Below are 18,086 nucleotides of genomic sequence, written 5' to 3' on the forward strand. Positions count from 1 at the left end.
CTGCGATAGGCTGATCGGTGACATGTGACCTTGCTCCGCCCCTTTGCCGCCATGAAAGTTCCTGCGCGCCGGGCGAAGAGCGCGCGTTTCGCCTGTTGTGCTTTGCACATCGCAGCGATAATTTCGTTCCGGGAGGTTCGAAATGCCTTGTTGCTGTGCGGTTGGGTGCCGAAACCGGACGAAGGATGGCAAGAAGTTATTTTGCATGTCGCGCGGCAACCAGAACCTAACCAGACGAAAAGTATGGTTACACAGAATTGCATGGACGGACTTTGAACTGTCGGTAACAGCACGACTATGCGAGGCAAGTAACATACAGCGATACAAAGGTGCCATAGAAAGTATACACGTGCGTGTGTCGAGCGGTGATAGTATTTCACTCGCGTGAATGAATGTTGAGGGCCGAAGCTTGTGGAGATTATTTTAGTTCGCTGTGAGCACGCCGAATAGATCGGCATGACCTAGGATGCGAAGGACCGAAATGCCTTGTTGCTGTGCGGATGGGTGCCGAGATCAGACGGAGGACGACAAGAAGTTGCTTTGCATCCCGCGCAGCAAACAAAACCTAACCAGAAGGTAATTGTGGTTGCATAGAAATGGTCGGAAAGACTGAACCGTCGGTAACTGCACGACTATGCGAGGAAAGTAACGTAGAGCGATACGTAGGTGCGAGAGAAAGTATGCACCTGTGTGTGCAGAGCTGCAGTATTATTTCATTCGCGCGCATGAATGTTGACGGCCGAAGTTTGTGGAGATTACTGATTTTAGTGCATTACGAGCCCGTTGACTTAGCAAGTGCAGTATGACCTAGCATGCATGTAAATAGTGGGGCAGAACCGCATTAACTCGCTGACAAATATGACTCTGGTAGTTGGACAATCCGCTACCTCTGGTATTTCTTTTTACATCACCTCGTCTTCCCTGTCGGGCACTCTCCTATGGTCAATCTGATTCGAGCTCCAAGCAGACGCTCTTTATGGTCGCCGAAACCCGGTCCCCGTAACAACTAGTGGCAGCTGTGAAACGTACTTGCGGTTGGAGCGACAACATGCCTAAGGCATACGTTCTTTAGGAAATTGCTTTGCCAAAACTGCTGCTTTCCTGGTCCCGTACTTGACGCCCATGCTGCTGTTCCCGGTATCAACAATTCCACGCGCGCCACGCGAGCGACAATCCCAGAATCACATTCGCCTCCAGCGGCTCACCATCTTTCAGTCATGGAAGGCCCTGTCACCGATGCGCGTCACAGCCTCGGCTCGTGCAGCAGCATACCTGTCGACCTACTGGCCGCTTCTCGCCTTTATCACGTCACCTGGGATGGTCCATTCATGGGTGTTCTCGTGCCCGTGACGTCATTGAATGAATTCTCAAAAGGCCTTCCATGGGAGCCATCATCAGTGGCAAGGCAATGGCTCGATCGACAACTTGCCTGATCGTTTGCTTTTGTTTACGCAAGTACGCTATTGTAATTATTGTTATTATTTCCGATCTGATGATCACTCTCTGCGGTTCCTGCCTTGCCCACGCGCTATAATTTCCCGTCTTTCGAGTGCTCTGTATTGCACGTGACAGCTGCTGTTAAGCCGAGATGATGAGATGAATACTGGCCCACTAAAGCATGCACAGTCAGCTAATCCCTAGCTATCTGACCAGTCCGACAGTACGCTTAACACGTTCGAAAAGCACGTCTGGCTCTAAGAAAGAAGCATCCGCTGCTTCAAGTGGTAATACAGGCAAAAGTTCGGCACGCGATTGCTCCAACATATATATGCGGCCTTGCTTGATCTACGGAAAGAAATGAGTCGCGGCCTAGACAAGTTGCAGAAGTCTGTTAATGATCGATGGGATGCCACAGGTTTCCCCGTGTCAGAATTGGAGCCATCGTATTCATCAACTGACTGTGTTCCAACAGGATCTGATTCTTTAAAATCTCGCATTACCGCACCTAAATCATTTACACCAATGCTTGAATGCCGATGATCGAGTTGCCGTACGTTGGAATAACGCCTAAGTGTGTCGGAATCCTCCCGCCATCCCGTTGACGATACCTCTCCTTGCACTCATTTACGCTGCAATTGAAATACGCCCTTGCCGCCCCTTTAAAAAACATATTGAAAAAATTGATTATACAGATAATCACTCTAGGCGAAACGTCATGTAGCACAGACTCACAGAAGACAAGAAAGAAAAGAACATCCCATGTTGTTCAGTTGTTTGGCGCCTCAAATCACCTCCGAATTAGGCATTTGTTTAGTACTCAGCTTTGCCTCGTTGGTTTTTTAGAGAAGAAAACAAAAGCGAGCGAAACATTCAAAATACGATATAGGCGCTCTCGCGCCCATGCTCAAGCGCTCCCAAGCGAATAGCCACGGATACGCGGCTTCACTAGCGGCGGCAGCTCGATACAGGGCTTGACGCCATGTGATAGTCGCGGCATCAAGAGAACACGCCGCTGACGCAATGATAAGCGTTGCGGAGCCTTGTACAATGCGGCGATAAGAGAACGCAGCCGTATATCTTTCAATGGTTGCATGTAGGCGCTTGAGTAGCGGCGTGCGAGTGCGAATCTATTTCGTGTGTCGCGTATTTCGTGGGCTTTTGTATTTTCTTGGGAAAAACAACCAGGACCACTTCAGCACGAAATAAATGATTGATTCGGAGGTTATTTGAGGTGCCCTACAACTTTGTAATTGATATGTTTGCGATTAATGCACTAATTAAAAAGTTCACTAATTGAAAGTAATTATGTAATACTTCGCGATGAAAAATATGCTGGCCGTAAGTACATATGACTGTGGCTACTATACAGTAGGTGCGATTTCTCTAGAGCTCTTGGGTATTTTTAAAATCTTGGTCCAAGTTAGCTGCGATACCCTGTATACGCGGAATCCCGCCTCGATGATTGGCCGCGGGTATTTCTGTCGACTTTGAGTCACGAGAAACATGATGGCACAAGCGCCCAGCTCTCAGCCTTTGCGCGGGCTTAGAAGATTGGCAAGCACGCACGTTGGCGGAACTGTAGCTAGTAATACTCTTTCGAACCTTCAGAGCAGCCATCGTTCGTGCCCTTTGTCGGCCTTTGTACGTCATAGCTGATACGCACCGCGAATTCATATGGTAAGGACGGCGCGGATTATTTAGGCTACTGAGGGTTCGCTGGAGGTCAGGATGTGCGCATTCGATCGTAAATGTGTTATTTACAACCATTCGCAACAGCACCTTGCGACACTCACTCGACGTTCGCTACCTAATTGTAGCGAACGCGATACATTCGGAGTCGTCATGGCACAACGTTAGCGCTCCTTCAGATACTTTTTTTTTAAAAATAATTATGAAAACAGGAAAAGAAATCTGCCGTCACTGAATCAGTATAACCGTCCGTATAGAAATTAGATGCTGTACACGAAGTTGCTCGGAGCTAGAAAGCCAACGCGAACGCCTAGAGCGCAACGCGTTCAATCTGCGAAAGGTCCTCTGCTACGGTCGAGCGGTGTATATGCGGCATCACGGTCGAGAAAGGAGCGTGAAAGAGAGGAGAAACGAGGAGGAGTAAAGGCGGAGGAGGAGAGTGTCGCTACTTTACGAAGTTTTGGCAGTTTAAGGGGTTTCAGAGGATGCATGGGTGGATCTTATGAGCATCCCCTTGGAACCGGGTGGTGGGTTGCACCACCAAGCTCTTTGCAGTATATTAACGCGATAGCGTTAAGGAGCTCGTGTCGCAGAAAAGCCGGTGTCGTCGGCGTCGGGTGTCGGCGTCGGCGGCGTTGACCGTGAGCAATAAATCACGGCAGGCGCTTCATAAATAAAAAGCAACTTCCAAGATTGGCCCGGTGGGAATCGAACCCAGGTCTCCGGAGTGTGAGACGGAGACGCTACCACTCAGCCACGAGTTCGATGCTTCCAAGCGGTGCAAACGCGCCTCTAGTGAATGCGGTGTTGCCTTCGAAACGAGCCGTGGAAAGTTATACTGCGGTGTATATCGGTAATTATGAACATGTAACGTACAGAAGTCACAATTACACGAGTTGCGAAGTGCGTTTCCGCTGCATTTCTTCTGCGCTTTCCGCACACGCAGAGCCATCTTGCGGCAAACACAGAAGACTCCCTCCTCTCAATGTACGGCGCTGCCCCGACAGGAGGCGCGCCGCGCGCGCATTGGGACCGCTGCCAGGCGCGTCGCGGGACTCCCTCTCCCCTGACGACGCTTCGCCGTGCTTCCGGTTTAGATTACTATCTATCTCTCTGCCCGTGCCGATCACGACGTTTGGCTGGCGTAGATCGCTTCCCCTCCGAGACACCGAGTTCTTTGGTTCGTTTCGTTCGCTCAGGCGCACGTTTCGTTGCCGCGCCCAACGCTGCGTTGCTCGACGCTCACCGCGTGATAGGTGGGCGCTAAGTCCGATGCGGGGCGCATCGTAAGTGATTGCTGTGCCGTAGCGCATTGTCTTATACCCCTTGGCGGGTCGACGGGAACGCTGTCGCGTCCCACTCTTGAAGGCGAAGCTTAAGCGTCCTCCAATTTTTTGCTTAATGTCTTAGCTAGGTTAAAAAAGAAAAAAAAACGCTTGACGAATTCCCATAACGAAATTTTCTGGCCCCCTATTGTGAACTTTGTTTTTGTACGTCTCCGTTTTTTCTCGTTCCCCTACTTCCACTAATCTTGCAATCGCCTCTTACTAATCTCTATTGCGGACATATTTACTTTGCCCTTGCTCTCGCTGAACTCAAGGGCTTCAAAGAGTCCAGTGGTGCCTAAATCGACTGCTGGGCAGAGATCTTCGCATTCTAATAAAACATGCTCCATCGTTTCCCTATCTTTACCACAGCAAGCACATGCTTCTTCCTTCTTATATCTCGCTTTCTATGTGCGTGTTCTAAGGCATCCCGATCTCGCTTCGAAAAGTAATGAGCTCCGTTTGAGTTATCATAAATTGTTTCTTTCCTGATTTCGTTTTTTCCTCTTAAGTGGTTACTCCTGGCAGGCTTCTTTTCCATTGCCCCCACCCATGAGGACTTTCAACTTGACGTTCTTCGCGGCAAAGCAGCACCATCTAGAGTAAAGTCTAAGTGGTGTTGAGGGAAGCGGGGAGGGAGAAAGGAGGCGAACAGTGGCGCAGCAGCAAGGTAGGCGGAGGTGTGGTGGGCTGAACTGGCTAAGCAGGCCCAGCATTGTAGCGTACTAGAATCATTCTAGAACAACATACCCAGCATCGCCAGTTCCAGCAATCGCCACAAAGGGCGAAGAATCAACCGCGGCGCGTTCCAGCATGAAGCGCGCAAGTGTAGCTACTGTAATTTGTTCGCATACAGTAATTTGTATCTTTTTCTGCTAGGGGCGCTCTACGCGTCTAAATGTTTGTTCTAGAAGTGTACATATAATAACCGACAAACCTACTTCACATGTGATTTTGTTACAAAATAAGTAGACAGTTGTTTTTAGTGGACTTGTGTTGTTAAAGTTTCTGTTTTATTACTTGTATAAAGGCTTTTGAGACCTCACTGGTGTCTGGTATGCAGCAGCCCACTGGTATCGATTGCAGTCCGTGCCGTTTATCGGTTTGAATTGTGCGGCGGTAAAATGTTTGCGAACGGGGTGGTCGTTTTCTTTGGGCATCATCACGCATGTTCGTTTTAATAAGATAACAATAATATCCCAGCCAGTTTATGCGTCCAACGTTCGATAGCCACCACCATGCGAACGTGTTTGAAGACGGTGAATCTTAACAGCTGCGGTGTTTCACTGGCATAATGGCTGCATGCACGGCTTCAGTCGTTACAGCTGCTGCGTCTGGCCGCGTAATGACGCCTTGCTTTTGAAAATATGTGCTAGCTAGCGCGAAAATTCGCCGCTGGAACCGATCATAGTCCGTTTGGAAACTCCCCGCGAAAACGGATAAACCTTGCAGCCTCTGGGTGTGTGCGCCGGCGAGTAAAAAAGCACTGCTTCGCATTTTAAATTTTGCAATTCTTTGCATGCGAAGCGAATAAAACAGATTTCGGTAGTCATATCATAAAAGTGTAAAGTAATAATTATAACGTTATCGCTCTTCAAAGAGAATTCGAACAAGGCTCTTGTTCTTTCACCACGTTGCTAAAATTCCCAACATGGTGTACAGCATAAAGAATAAATAGTTTTGTCTGCTTCTACATGAAAGATACGTTGCGACAAATTCACTGCGCATTAGTGCATATGTATTTCCGGTGATAGTTGGATTGATTGCATTTGGTACGTATAAAAATTACTGTGTTTATTACCTGGTATCTGGCAAAAACATTTAATCTAATCAAGGCTTCACTAAGCACAGCCCACACAAGGACACCGTTGGAAGAAATGCACACTCAAAACTGTGTTATGTGTGTGCTTTTCTGTCATGGAGCGTTTTGTGCACAGTTCTTAGTCATACATGAATCACAACTCACCCGCACTTCTGCCATTGTAACTGAGGTTCGTCTTTCTTTCTACTACAGCCTCCAAGACGCTGCTCATATTTGTTCGCCCCTTTGGACTCTATTGTCTCTGGACGTACAAGGCAACCGGGAATGTGACACCACTGGGCCACAATCCTCACAAGTTATGTTTCTGAACACTTCACCTAGAACCGTGATTTCTTCATTCATTTGACCTACATTTGTTTCACCATTCTTTTCTTGCATGTTTATCATGGTTTCATCATTTCTATATTCAGGAAGACGGACAAAAGAGAGATTATTGGTCTGCAAGCTGCCCACGCCAAGCCATAAGAAGCTCAACAGTCACCATAATGACAGCAGGTCCTCTTGAACTATGTGCCTCACCATGAAATGTTTGTAAATTTACCAGATAAAGAAATGTGAACCCTATCAGGAAAGCAACAGTCTACAGTTTTGTATTGTACCGAGCTGGAAGGCTACATTTTTACATACAAGCTTACTTGCATTCAAGGGCGTCTGATGACAACCGGAGAAGTAACATGTTCAGTGCCAACGTGTTTCTTTTCAAGTCGTTATAGCCATGATGACCAGAACAGAAACAATGTAGCAAACTCCTACTCACTAATTCACAAACTATGTCGTCTGCTCTTTGCAAATCAGCTTTGCGGACATTACCACAAAGCATCACATGCTACCTCACAACGTTAACTTGTTACATGAAAGTTCAAATAAATTTAAAACTTTGAAAAACACTCAATGCAATTTTGAAGAAATTATACTTCATACTGACTGAAACCCTGGGAGTCACTCTTCAGTTTATTATTGTACCTTTTATTTAAAGTACCCTCAGGGCCATGTGGCATAGAAACGGGGAGTGGTTACGAAGCAGTAGAGTAAAGCAAACACACATAGAAGTGCAGTGAGTTCTGGTAACGTAATAATTCTCCTGAGTATACAATGTTAGCTAATATTTTGCAAAAAGAAGTTTACTATTGGTAATGGTTACCACATTCGAGGGAAGGTGGTTCCATTCCTGAGATGTACGGAGGATGAAAGATTGAAAGAAAACTGCACCCGCCTTGGTTGCTCAGTGGCTATGGTCCGGCCACGGCGGCGGCATTTCGATGGGGGCGAAATGCGAAAAAACCCGTGTACTTAGATTTAGGTGCACGTTAAAGAATTCCAGGTGGTCGAAATTTGCGCAGTCCTCCACTTCGGCGTGCCTCATAATCAGATAGTGGTTTTGGCACGTAAAACCACACAATCTAAAGAAAGAAATTCCTACCTTACTGCGATGACCAACGCGGTTTGAAATGTACTGAGGTCGCAGTAGCAAGTCGTCGTAGTTTCCATTACACCAAGCGTGGTGTAATGGAAACTTTTATGAAGTAGCGAAGGGGGGGGGGGGGGGGGAGGGGCGACTGGCGTCATTACGGCTGTTAGCTAGTGGAATAAGTGCTAGCTTAGTTTTTATTGAGATACTCGTTGTACGGTTATAATGAAAAAGAATGAAACGAGTAGAGTCAAGTAATAAGATTAACGCTAGTAGGATCGCGTATTGCGGATGCCGATTCAAGTTTCGAGTGTATTAGAGTCTTGCAAAGCTGTAGTTTTGATGTAGAGGATGCTTTAGAAAAGTTGCGCCATAAGTGCCCGAACATCTGATCAGCATTGTTAATGGCATATTTTATGTTAATAGTCCAATTTAAGTTATTTGTAATATGTGCACCAAGATATTTATACTACATGATGAAATCTAAGAGAACGTTGTTCAGATGGTAAATGCTAGGATTAAAATTAGATCTGGATGTGCGGTTATGATAGATTTGTTCACTACAAAAGACGTCATGTACAGTTTGCATGAAATCAATAGGCTAGCCCTGCACCGTAAGAGATAGCTAGAAAAGGCAAATGCACACAGTCGGCCTACTTCACACTTCTCAAACATGACAAATCACTAAAACAATTTTTCTTCCTCCTGAAACAGCAGATAACAAACCTGAGCAGTGTGTTCCCAAAAACTTTTTGAAATATACTCGGCGTAAGTTTGCCTTAGCACTCAACCAATCCACAGTGGACGAGCAAGGGAAGCCTCAAAGTGGAAACTTGTCTTCGTCACGGCCCTCACAAATATGTTTGCTGGTTGAAACGTTGGCTCCCGGCTGAGACTTTTCTTGCTCACCTCTGTTACTCATTTGAAATGTTCATTTCCTTGCAACCTCCTTGGCTTGTTTGAATAAGCAAATCTAGATGTTTTTCCAACATGAAACCGTAAATTGCATTTTCCAAGCATCCCTGAGAATTAATTGGTCTTATATGTTCATTTAGTGCCCTTGTTTATTCACATAATATTTGCAAAGGTCCTCGTAAGCACTGTTGTCTCCACAACGTTCCTCGCTTTCGTACGAATTCTCCACTTGCGTCGAAGCCTTTCCTGCCGCAGTTGAACATTAATTGTGTGGTTGAAACATCAAGAGCGGACGATGTTTGCTGTAAAATTTAGCATACCGTTTTGTTTTGTTTTTTACCCCTACACTTCGTGTCTATCGCCAATGTGTTATGAAAACAATGGGACATTGCAGTTGTAGCTTATCTTGCGGAAAGCACATCTTGGCCGAGCAGTTCTTGTCTTTCTTTTTTGATAGTTGAAATCGTTGAACGCAGGCAATGTACTATGAAGCACGTCAAGCAGCACTGTACGCAATACAAGTACGAGGGTAGCTCAACATAAATATCGCTGTCTGAAACTTCATTCTCCCTGCTTTGGCAGAACGCGATGAGAAAACTCAATTTCATTGAATAGATGGCTATTTGTGTTCCTGTGTTGTAAACTAAGTGACTGACAGCATTAACTCCTCCTGACCTTTACGAAAACTGTGGCATGTACTGCTTTATTCACCATGACAATACACGATATAAGCTTACTTGCTTCAAGTATTTTTTTGGCAGTTGAGGCCTCTGGGTCACCTGGCGGCATAATAAATATATCCGTAGTCATGTTACAGTACCGTACACACGAATACCACCCCGAAAGTGGTAACAAAGCAACCGAAACTAGCGAGCGAGCAGAGTGACGAGCCCCACCAGCCGCTACCGTAGCGGCCATATTGCTCACTACGTAATAAAGATGATGTTAGTTTTGATTTTGCTAGCGCAATCTCTCGGTGGCATACCTTAGTTCACAACGCCACCACTACTCTCACATCGGTTGCACAGAGGCAGGTACAGTTGCCCTTCTGTAAGTTTATATAGGTGCTCTGTGGTCTGACTTCCTCTGTCAGTTGCGGCGAGTTCTGTGTGTGCTACGGACTTGACTTGTTAGTCTCGTGATCGAGAGGCCCAGTGACGAGCAAGGACGGAGCAGCGACAGAAGCGGTGGCAGGCCGAGCGCGTGTCGGCCGACCCCGAAGTGCCTTACCATCGTCGCTAATGGTACTCTACACTTCATGGGACATAAAACATACAACATAAAAAATAGCCCTTGTAAAACTACTTCCCAAGCGCTCCGTACAGAAGGTTAAGCAGCAAACCTGCAACATGCGGCCCAGGTGTTTATCACTGGAGCCCCTCGTTCAATCGCGGCGGGAACTGAGCCATTTTTTCTTCCATTCCTGGCGAAAACTGCGACGGACACAGGAGGCGGCGGCGGCGGACAACAACGCCAACCAAAACGGCTGCTGCAATGAGCCCATAACTGTAAAATATTGAAAGAAAACGCACCAGATAGCTGAAATGCTTTACTATGCGATGTTCGCGACCAGTCTGCAAATCTAAGCATATAACGACCAATCCTGCAAGCCGATGATTTGGACTTTATGCTGTGCGCGTACAGCCGCTGCCCGGGCTGCTGTTTGGTCCTTGGATTTCTGATCGCAATTTAGGAATAAAAACTGCCAATATTTTGCGGCGGATTGGAACAGTTTCCGCCACCAACTGCCCTGATGGTTGATGAACAGCTTGTCAGTCTTCAGTCCACTCCCGCTAGTTGCTTAGTTGCGTTCTGTAGCATACCTGGTTCCTGCCGTTTACTTGACACTTCCTTCACATCTCGAGTCGTCAGATGTTTCCGCAGTGCGCTCCTTCGCCGTATAGTGGCTGGTGTGTTGTCATGCGTCTTTTTGCTGGTGTTCGTGTCTTTAGATGTGCTAGGTTTGCTCTTGGGTGTCTTGGTCAGTGTCGTTGACTTTGTACCGTGCTTTCTCGCCGTGGCAGGGATATCGGTCTTTTTAGGGCTTTTTGTGTCTTGCGGCATTGTGGCTTTGCGCTCTCTCGTCATGCCTGTTTTACCCGTCGAATCAATCTTCTGACTACTCTCCCCGTACTCAGCCGTCTTTGCTTTGCGTTTTGTTGTGGTAGCGCCTACTGTTGTCTCACTCTCTACATTGACTCCTGCATCTTTCGATGGTGTTGCTGTGCGCTTTCGCGATGTTCCTGCTGCTTTCTCGCCCTTGTGAGCTCCACCAACGTCTTCAGATGTATTGGCTTTGCGTGACCGTGTTGTTGTAGGTCCTGGCGTCGGCTGAATCTTCCCAGCACTGCCGGCATCCTCTGACGTCCTAGCTTTGCGTGTACGCGTCGTTGCAGGTCCTGGCGTCGGTTTGGCTTTCTCAGTGCTGTCAGCCTCCACGGACGTCCTAGCTTTGCGTGTGTAGGTCGTTGCCGTTCCTGGCAAAGTGTCAGATTTCTGAGCACCGACTGCACCTTTGGATGTAGTTGCTCTGCGTTTTCGCGTTGTTCCTGGTGTTGACTCAGCATTCATACCCGGATTCGGCGCAACGGTCTCTTGGCTGCGTGCCTCGTCTTCCGACGTCTTGGTTTTGAGTTTGCGCGTCGGTCTCTTCACTGTGGAAACCGCTGGACAGCTCGATTTCTTTTCCGCGGATGCTTGTTTACTCTTTGGCGTTCTCGGAGCTTTTGCTGTCACCGTAGCCTTTTCAACAGCACCCCGAGTGTTCTTTCGAGTCGCCGCTGCCTTGGCCTTGCGGCTCTTGCGCGTCGATACAGTGGATGATGAATGGCTACTTGACGGGGCGTCTGTTGGGCGTCGGCTCTCGTGGTGGCTGCGAGTGCTCGAAGAGCAGCGTCCAGCACGGCAATTCTTCTTGGTTTTGCGACTATCGCTCAAGCAGCTAAGCGTGCTGCTCTCCGACACAGATCGACCTTTAACCCTGTGCTTATTGCCTCCACTGTGCCTTGACATGCTTCGCAATCGACGCTGTTGTTTAGCATCAACTGCGCTCTCGCCAGTGCTTACAATCGATGTAGTTCCAGAGCGGCGCGCCTTCTTGATTTTTCCTTTGTGCCCACTCACTGTGCTTGAGCTCCGCGACCACGGGTCCCTCTTAACGCCGCGCTTAATAGTGCTGCTGCTGCTGCTCGAAGACCAGCTTGTTGCAGAGATTCGACTACTCGTTCTGCGCTTACGCCGACTGACGCCGCTAGACGACGAGCTCCTTGGTCGCCGAGCGTTAGCAGGGCCGCTCTGTCCACTAGCTTTGCTCCATTTGTGGGCCGTCTGAGTCCCGCGCTTCTCTTCTCTGCCGCTGCTCGATGACCTAGTTGTGCTTCTGTAACCAGTGCTGGTCGCAGGTCTTTCCTCTGATGCATACCTCTTTTCGGCCATGCGATTTGTCCCTCTTGGGTTGACATAAGACGAGTCTTTCCTTGAGCTGAGAACCTTCTTGGCAGTAGGCTTGCTCCCTCCAGCTCTGCTCGGTAACAAGTTTCCTTTTCCTTGGTGGTCCTTCTTTCCTACGTGTTTGTCGCTGCTAGCGGCTATCGTCGACGCGACACTTGACGACTCGTCGCTATTGAATAGATTTTTCCGAACCTTGTTCCGAGCTGAAGCTTCATTTCCGACGAGCCCGGATGTGCCAGGGTCGCCGATGTCCGCTGGTCCAGCTTCATTCTCTCCCTCCGGTGGATCGCAAGCGAAGCAGATGCCCGCCATGTTGGCACTCTCGAAATAAGAGGCAGATTTGAGCGCTAAGATTTCGCCCGGTTGTTTCCGTCAGTCGGTCGCTCGCCTCCGGCGCTCTTCTCGCAAGCAGTGCTTGGTACCACCCCGGAACCAGGCTCCCAGCGTCTCTAGATAGGCCGGCTCCAAAGTGCTCGAGTCAGCGCTGCATCGGGGGACACATAGCGATGTACCTGAGCTTCCAGGTGCGAGCGTCAACGGCTGTTCGAAGCGCACCACACGCGCCTGGTACACAGTGCAGGACACGCGCCTCTTCTTTTCCGTTTCTTCGCCACCCTCTAGGCTCGAGCAGTAGCGGCTATTCGCGTGTTTCAGTGCCAGATAATCTGAAAAATTCCTGGAACACCTATCTCACAATGACTCTCAAAGGTAATTCGATTAGCATTCAAGCAATGTAGCAACACACAATATTGACAAACATTCAGAGCCATCCCACTGTGTGAAGGCGAATGACCAGCAGAACTATATACATGGATGGAACGAAGGTGGCAGTATAACGACGACGGCATGATAACATCCTGATGATGATTTTAAAATATTGGCCATGATAAAATGACGGCAGAGTCACGTCATCGATGTAAGGACAATAGGAAGGCGATGATGGCGTGGCCTCAAAAGCGACGAGAGTGAGATGACGAAGTTGGAATGAAGAAATAATAATTAATTATAGAAAAATTTACGTGCCAAAACCACTTTCTGATTATGAGGCACGCCGTAGTGGAGGACTCCGGAAATTTCGACCACCTGGGGTTCTTTAACGTGCATCTAAATCTGAGTACACGGGTGTTTTGGCCCCCATCGAAATGCGGCTGCCACGGCCGGGATTTGATCCCGCGACCTCGTTCTCAACATCCCAACACCATAGCCTCAGAGGAACCACGGCGGGTAAATGAAGCAATAGAGTGACCGCAACGGCACAATGACGACGAATGTTTGGAAACGAATGTTCGACAAACACGAATGTTTGACATAAGCATGACGGCATGACGATGAATATTTGACGAGGACACAGTGATGACGATGGAATGACAAAGGAATCACGTAGATGGAATGACGGAGATGATATCACCACGGCGGCATGATGACAATGGTATGACGATCTCAAAATGCTGACAACGGTATAACGACGACAGCTTGACGACGACGGGATGATGACAATGAACCAACGACATTTGTATGGCGAAAATGGCATGACGATGGCTGTATCACGAAAACTATGATGAATGATGGCATGACGACGACGGCTAACAATAACTAGATGAAGAAGTTGAAAAGACGACTATGGAACGACCACGACCGCATAGCCATGACTGTACGACAGCAAATGTTGGATGACAACTGTCTGACGACGACGCAATGATGATGAAGGCATAACAATGGCGGCATAATCTCGAATGAAGGACGACAGGTTTATTATGGTAGAATGGTGAATTACAAATGACGTCGATTGAACGATGATGGCGTATAGATGACAATGGCATAACCTCAATGAGATGACGTGTCTGAAATGATGGTGATATTGAGACGACAGCGTGACGATGGTGGCATAACTAACACGGTATATGGACGGATGGATGATGACGTTGACGTGGTGGCGACGACATGGTTAGATTCGGATGACGAAGTTAGAAGGACGATGGCAGAACGACCATGACGTCATCACAACGACGCATGGCAAAAATGCATGACGACGATGGCATGATAACGGTACGAGGACAATGAGATGCCTACGAAAGTATGACGACGATTGCGTGACGACGATGCATGACAAGGATTGTATATGGAGTATGGTGTGACGACGATGGCATGATGAGAATCACTGATGACGAATCAGGAGAGACGACAACAGAACTACCACGACGGCATCGCGATTACGGTACAACGATGAATACATGACGACTGTATGATGACGATGGTGTGAAGATAATGCTACTACCACGACGCCATTAGGACCATTACAGACCTAGCGGCCCAAGCTATATGACAACTGGGTCAGATCGTGGACGGCCGTTCCAGAGACGTCAAGGCTCTGCTCGATCTGGACCTCGAAAACGCTTTCGACAACGTGCTCCACACCTTCATCACCAAGGCCACTCCAGACCTGAGCCTCGGTTCCAGATTCCACAGCTGCGTCAGCTCTTTTCTAACGGACAAGAAGGCCAAGCTTCGCACTGGAGACTTTTCTACCAAAGATGTGCCTCTCTGAGGACGGGGCACTCCTCAAGGCGCCGTCATCTCCACAACACTGTTTAGCATCTGTATGATTGGTCTTTCCGAGCGGTTGGCACGCGTCGAGGACGTCAAGAACACCATTTACGCCCACGACCTCACTACTGGATCTCCGGCGGCTGCGAGGGTACAGTCGAAGAAACCATGCAGGAGGCGATGCACGTGATCGAGGAGTATCTCTGCCGCACCTAAATTCGATGCTTCCCCGTCAAGTCGGAGATTCTGCTTTACATAAAAGAGAAGGGAGGCACACCCAAAGATTGGAAGCCAGTCTCCGAAAGCAGCATCAGTCTTCGCACTTGTGACAAAAAGGGTGGGGGGGGGGGGGGTAATACTCAGGGTCAACGTCATTCGGGTCCTGGGCATGTTTGTCGAATTCAACGGCTGCAATGGAAAGGCGCTCCGCAAGATCATCGCAAACGCAAAGACGGACGCCGCTTTCCGCCTCGTTCACAGAATCGCAAACCGACACAGAGGCATGAAGCAAAACAATCTCCTCAGGCTAATCAACGCCTTCGTACTATGCCACTTCACGTAGACGATTTCTATGTACAACTGGCTCAGATCGGAGCGAGACAAGCTCAACGCTCTCTTCCACAAAGCAGTCAAAAGGGCTCTCGGGACCCTACCGACGATCTCCTCAAGCTGGGAGTACATAGCACCACTGAGAAGATTGCCGAAACCCAATAACGCGCGCAACTCCCTCGCCTGACCACCACAGCGTCAGGTAAACGCATCCTCGAAGAGCTGGGTTACCACCCTGCGAAATTCTCGATGGTCAGTAACCCGATCCGTAGGTGCATTCGGGACAAGTTCGAAGTGGCCCCCATGTCCCGAAACGTCCATCCGTCCACAACGAGGGCAGACGCACGGCCAGAGCAGCAGCGATCCTCAACCAGATCAAGCAACAAGACATCAGAGCAAGCTTTGTCGACAGCGATGGGATGACTTTTGCTGTCGTTGTGGTCGACACCAGCGGCAAGATTTCCAATAGCCCCTCGATTCGCACTTCAGAAACCGAAGTCACCGAGCAAGCCGCAATGGCCCTTGCCCACCTAGACGGTCGTGGGTCTGAAATTTATTGTTATTCCAAAACGTCAATTAGGGCTTTTAAGAAGGGTTGAATCGCCGAGCAAGCTGCTCGCCTTGTTAGCGTCTAGAGTCCGTATGCTCTCAGGCATTATTCGATTCACTGGTTTCCCGCTCACATAGGGTCGGTCCAGGGTGCTCCCACGAACCTCAGTGAGTCTGCTCACGAGGCTGCGCGCGAACTTACCGACCGCGCTTCCTCTGTAAGGAGCGCCGACTCCCCTCCCCCTACCGCCACAGGGACGCTCCTGCTACTCACAACGAGGTAACGAAATTCTGCATGTCCAGAATGGTGTTTCCAACCCCTCAACCCAAGTTGCTGTCGGGCGTGCCCGCGACCGGCCGCTGGGCTAGACCTGCCGGTCCCGACGTGAGACTAGCCGGGTGCGCGACTAGATCGCGTCCTCGCCGGACCTCCAATAAAGTTGTTTCAGTCATATGATAACTGCGTCATCGCATCGGCGTTAGAAGCGTGACGACAACGGTATGAGGAGAGTCAGATGACTAAGCTGAAATGAGGACGATGGAACGACCATAACGACATCACGACCACAAGCACATACCATGTGGCCCAAGCTATTAGACAGCCCGGGGCAGTCGGTAGACGTAAGCAACCAGACAGACAGACAGACAGACAGACAGACAGACAGACAGACAGACAGATAGATAGATAGATAGATAGATAGATAGATAGATAGATAGATAGATAGATAGATAGATAGATAGATAGATAGATAGATAGATAGATAGATAGATAGATAGATAGATAGATAGATAGATAGATAGATAGATAGATAGATAGATAGATAGATAGATAGATAGATAGATAGATAGATAGATAGATAGATAGGCAGGCAGGCAGGCAGGCACGCTCAAAATTGCTTATGTAGGCAAAGTCTGCTAATCGCATTAATAAGGGGTGCTCGTTCATGAAACGAATACGATAGTAGAGAAGCACACCCAGACCGTGTGTGCTTCTGTCATCGTTCTCGTTTCTTGCACTGGAAAAAATCTTAGAATATGGAATCAAGAACAGCTTGTTCGTTCACTTTGAACAAGGAGACTCAGTTACTTGGAGAAGGAAAGATACTGTTGTTTATATTATGCCAGTTGAGGCACATCCTAAAGCATCGGTGAACATAGCAACACACGGAATATAACCACAAGCACGAATCATCCATCAGACACTGGGTCTCCTTGTTTCGGCTGCACCTTCTGCATTTGTTCTGGGAGTGCCACAATTTCGTCTTTAATTTCACAGTGCCCCGTCTAGGAATTTTGGACATTGCCCCTTCGGCACTCTTTCGAAATTCACGCCAATACACCAGCGTAACTGAATGGGTGCAATTTTTCAGAAATGGTATTTCAAATATCCGCCAAATTTCGACAAATTTTAACTAACATCGCCGAGAAACGATACCCTTCTAACGACTTATGTATTTACGGCAATTAGCGCTAACGTTCGTGCTGCGTGAGAGTGCTGATTTGGTCAAGGATCAGCGGCACTCACACGACAGGAGCAAATCGTTTTGCACTCTCCCGGACGAGGGCGCATTGACTTCAAGAACAGGCTAGGAGGTAACCTATTCGTCCGCCCGATACAATAAGAAAAAAAACGCCATGTCATCGTCATCATCATCATCATCATCGAGGTGCCAAATTACAGCAAAAGCTGTGCATGACTAACCTTCCGTAGTTTTTTCGGCGTCCGGCAACAGAAACGGACTTAGCGATGTCTTGCAAGTCCATACGGGTGGAGTGCGGCGGCGCAGGTGTGAAAATGCGGAAGAGATTACAACAATAGCGTGACGCCAAGGTTATCTCAGTATATAAGCAGGAGAGGTATCGGCGCTAAAAGCAGTGGCGTTATCGATAGGGAGGACACGTATAGCTCGTACACCCGAAGAACAACATTCGTACGAGGAGCGCCGGAAGGAACAGCAACGAGAATGTAAATTGCACCGGCGCGAAACGACTACCGACGAAGAACGTTCCCGCGATGTTGAACGAAAACGACAATCGCGAGCCCAGGCACCTCCGAACGAGCAACGACGCCAGACTCGCAACACAAAAAATGACAACCATTCCACTCTGTGAAGATGGAATGGCAGCGAAAGCACTTTGCTTTTCGTTTGAGAGCTTTAACTGTCGTCAGCTTTCGCAGCCATTCCATCTTCACAGAGTGAAATCGTTGTCTTTTTTAAACCGTAAAGCGATTTATTACATCTGGCATTGAAACGGTAACGGCAGAGCGAGTGCCATTCAGTCTGCTTGGACGCGCAGGTTCTTGAGAAGTAGCAGAAAGGGAGAGATAGTGATTATACCCGTCGCATATGTGGGGTGGCCAAATATTCAAGGAATGTCGAAGAACGAGCGTTGA

General features: G+C 48.3%; 1 protein-coding gene across 1 annotated transcript; it reads right to left on the bottom strand.

The window, feature by feature from the left end:
• Positions 1–10,135: 10,135 nt before the first annotated feature.
• Positions 10,136–12,670, bottom strand: LOC139051982 (uncharacterized). The gene has a single exon (XM_070529047.1). It carries the CDS (start codon positions 12,359–12,361, stop codon positions 10,379–10,381), a length of 1,983 nt encoding a protein of 660 aa, XP_070385148.1. The 5' UTR covers positions 12,362–12,670; the 3' UTR covers positions 10,136–10,378.
• Between the last annotated feature and the right edge of the window lie 5,416 nt (positions 12,671–18,086).

Source organism: Dermacentor albipictus, unplaced genomic scaffold, assembly GCF_038994185.2.
Source record: "Dermacentor albipictus isolate Rhodes 1998 colony unplaced genomic scaffold, USDA_Dalb.pri_finalv2 scaffold_17, whole genome shotgun sequence".
NCBI lineage: Eukaryota > Metazoa > Arthropoda > Arachnida > Ixodida > Ixodidae > Dermacentor > Dermacentor albipictus.

Coding starts and splice junctions, on each gene's coding strand:
- LOC139051982 (XM_070529047.1), bottom strand. CDS start 12,361: ATGGCGGGCATCTGCTTCGCTTGCGATCCACCGGAGGGAGAGAATGAA.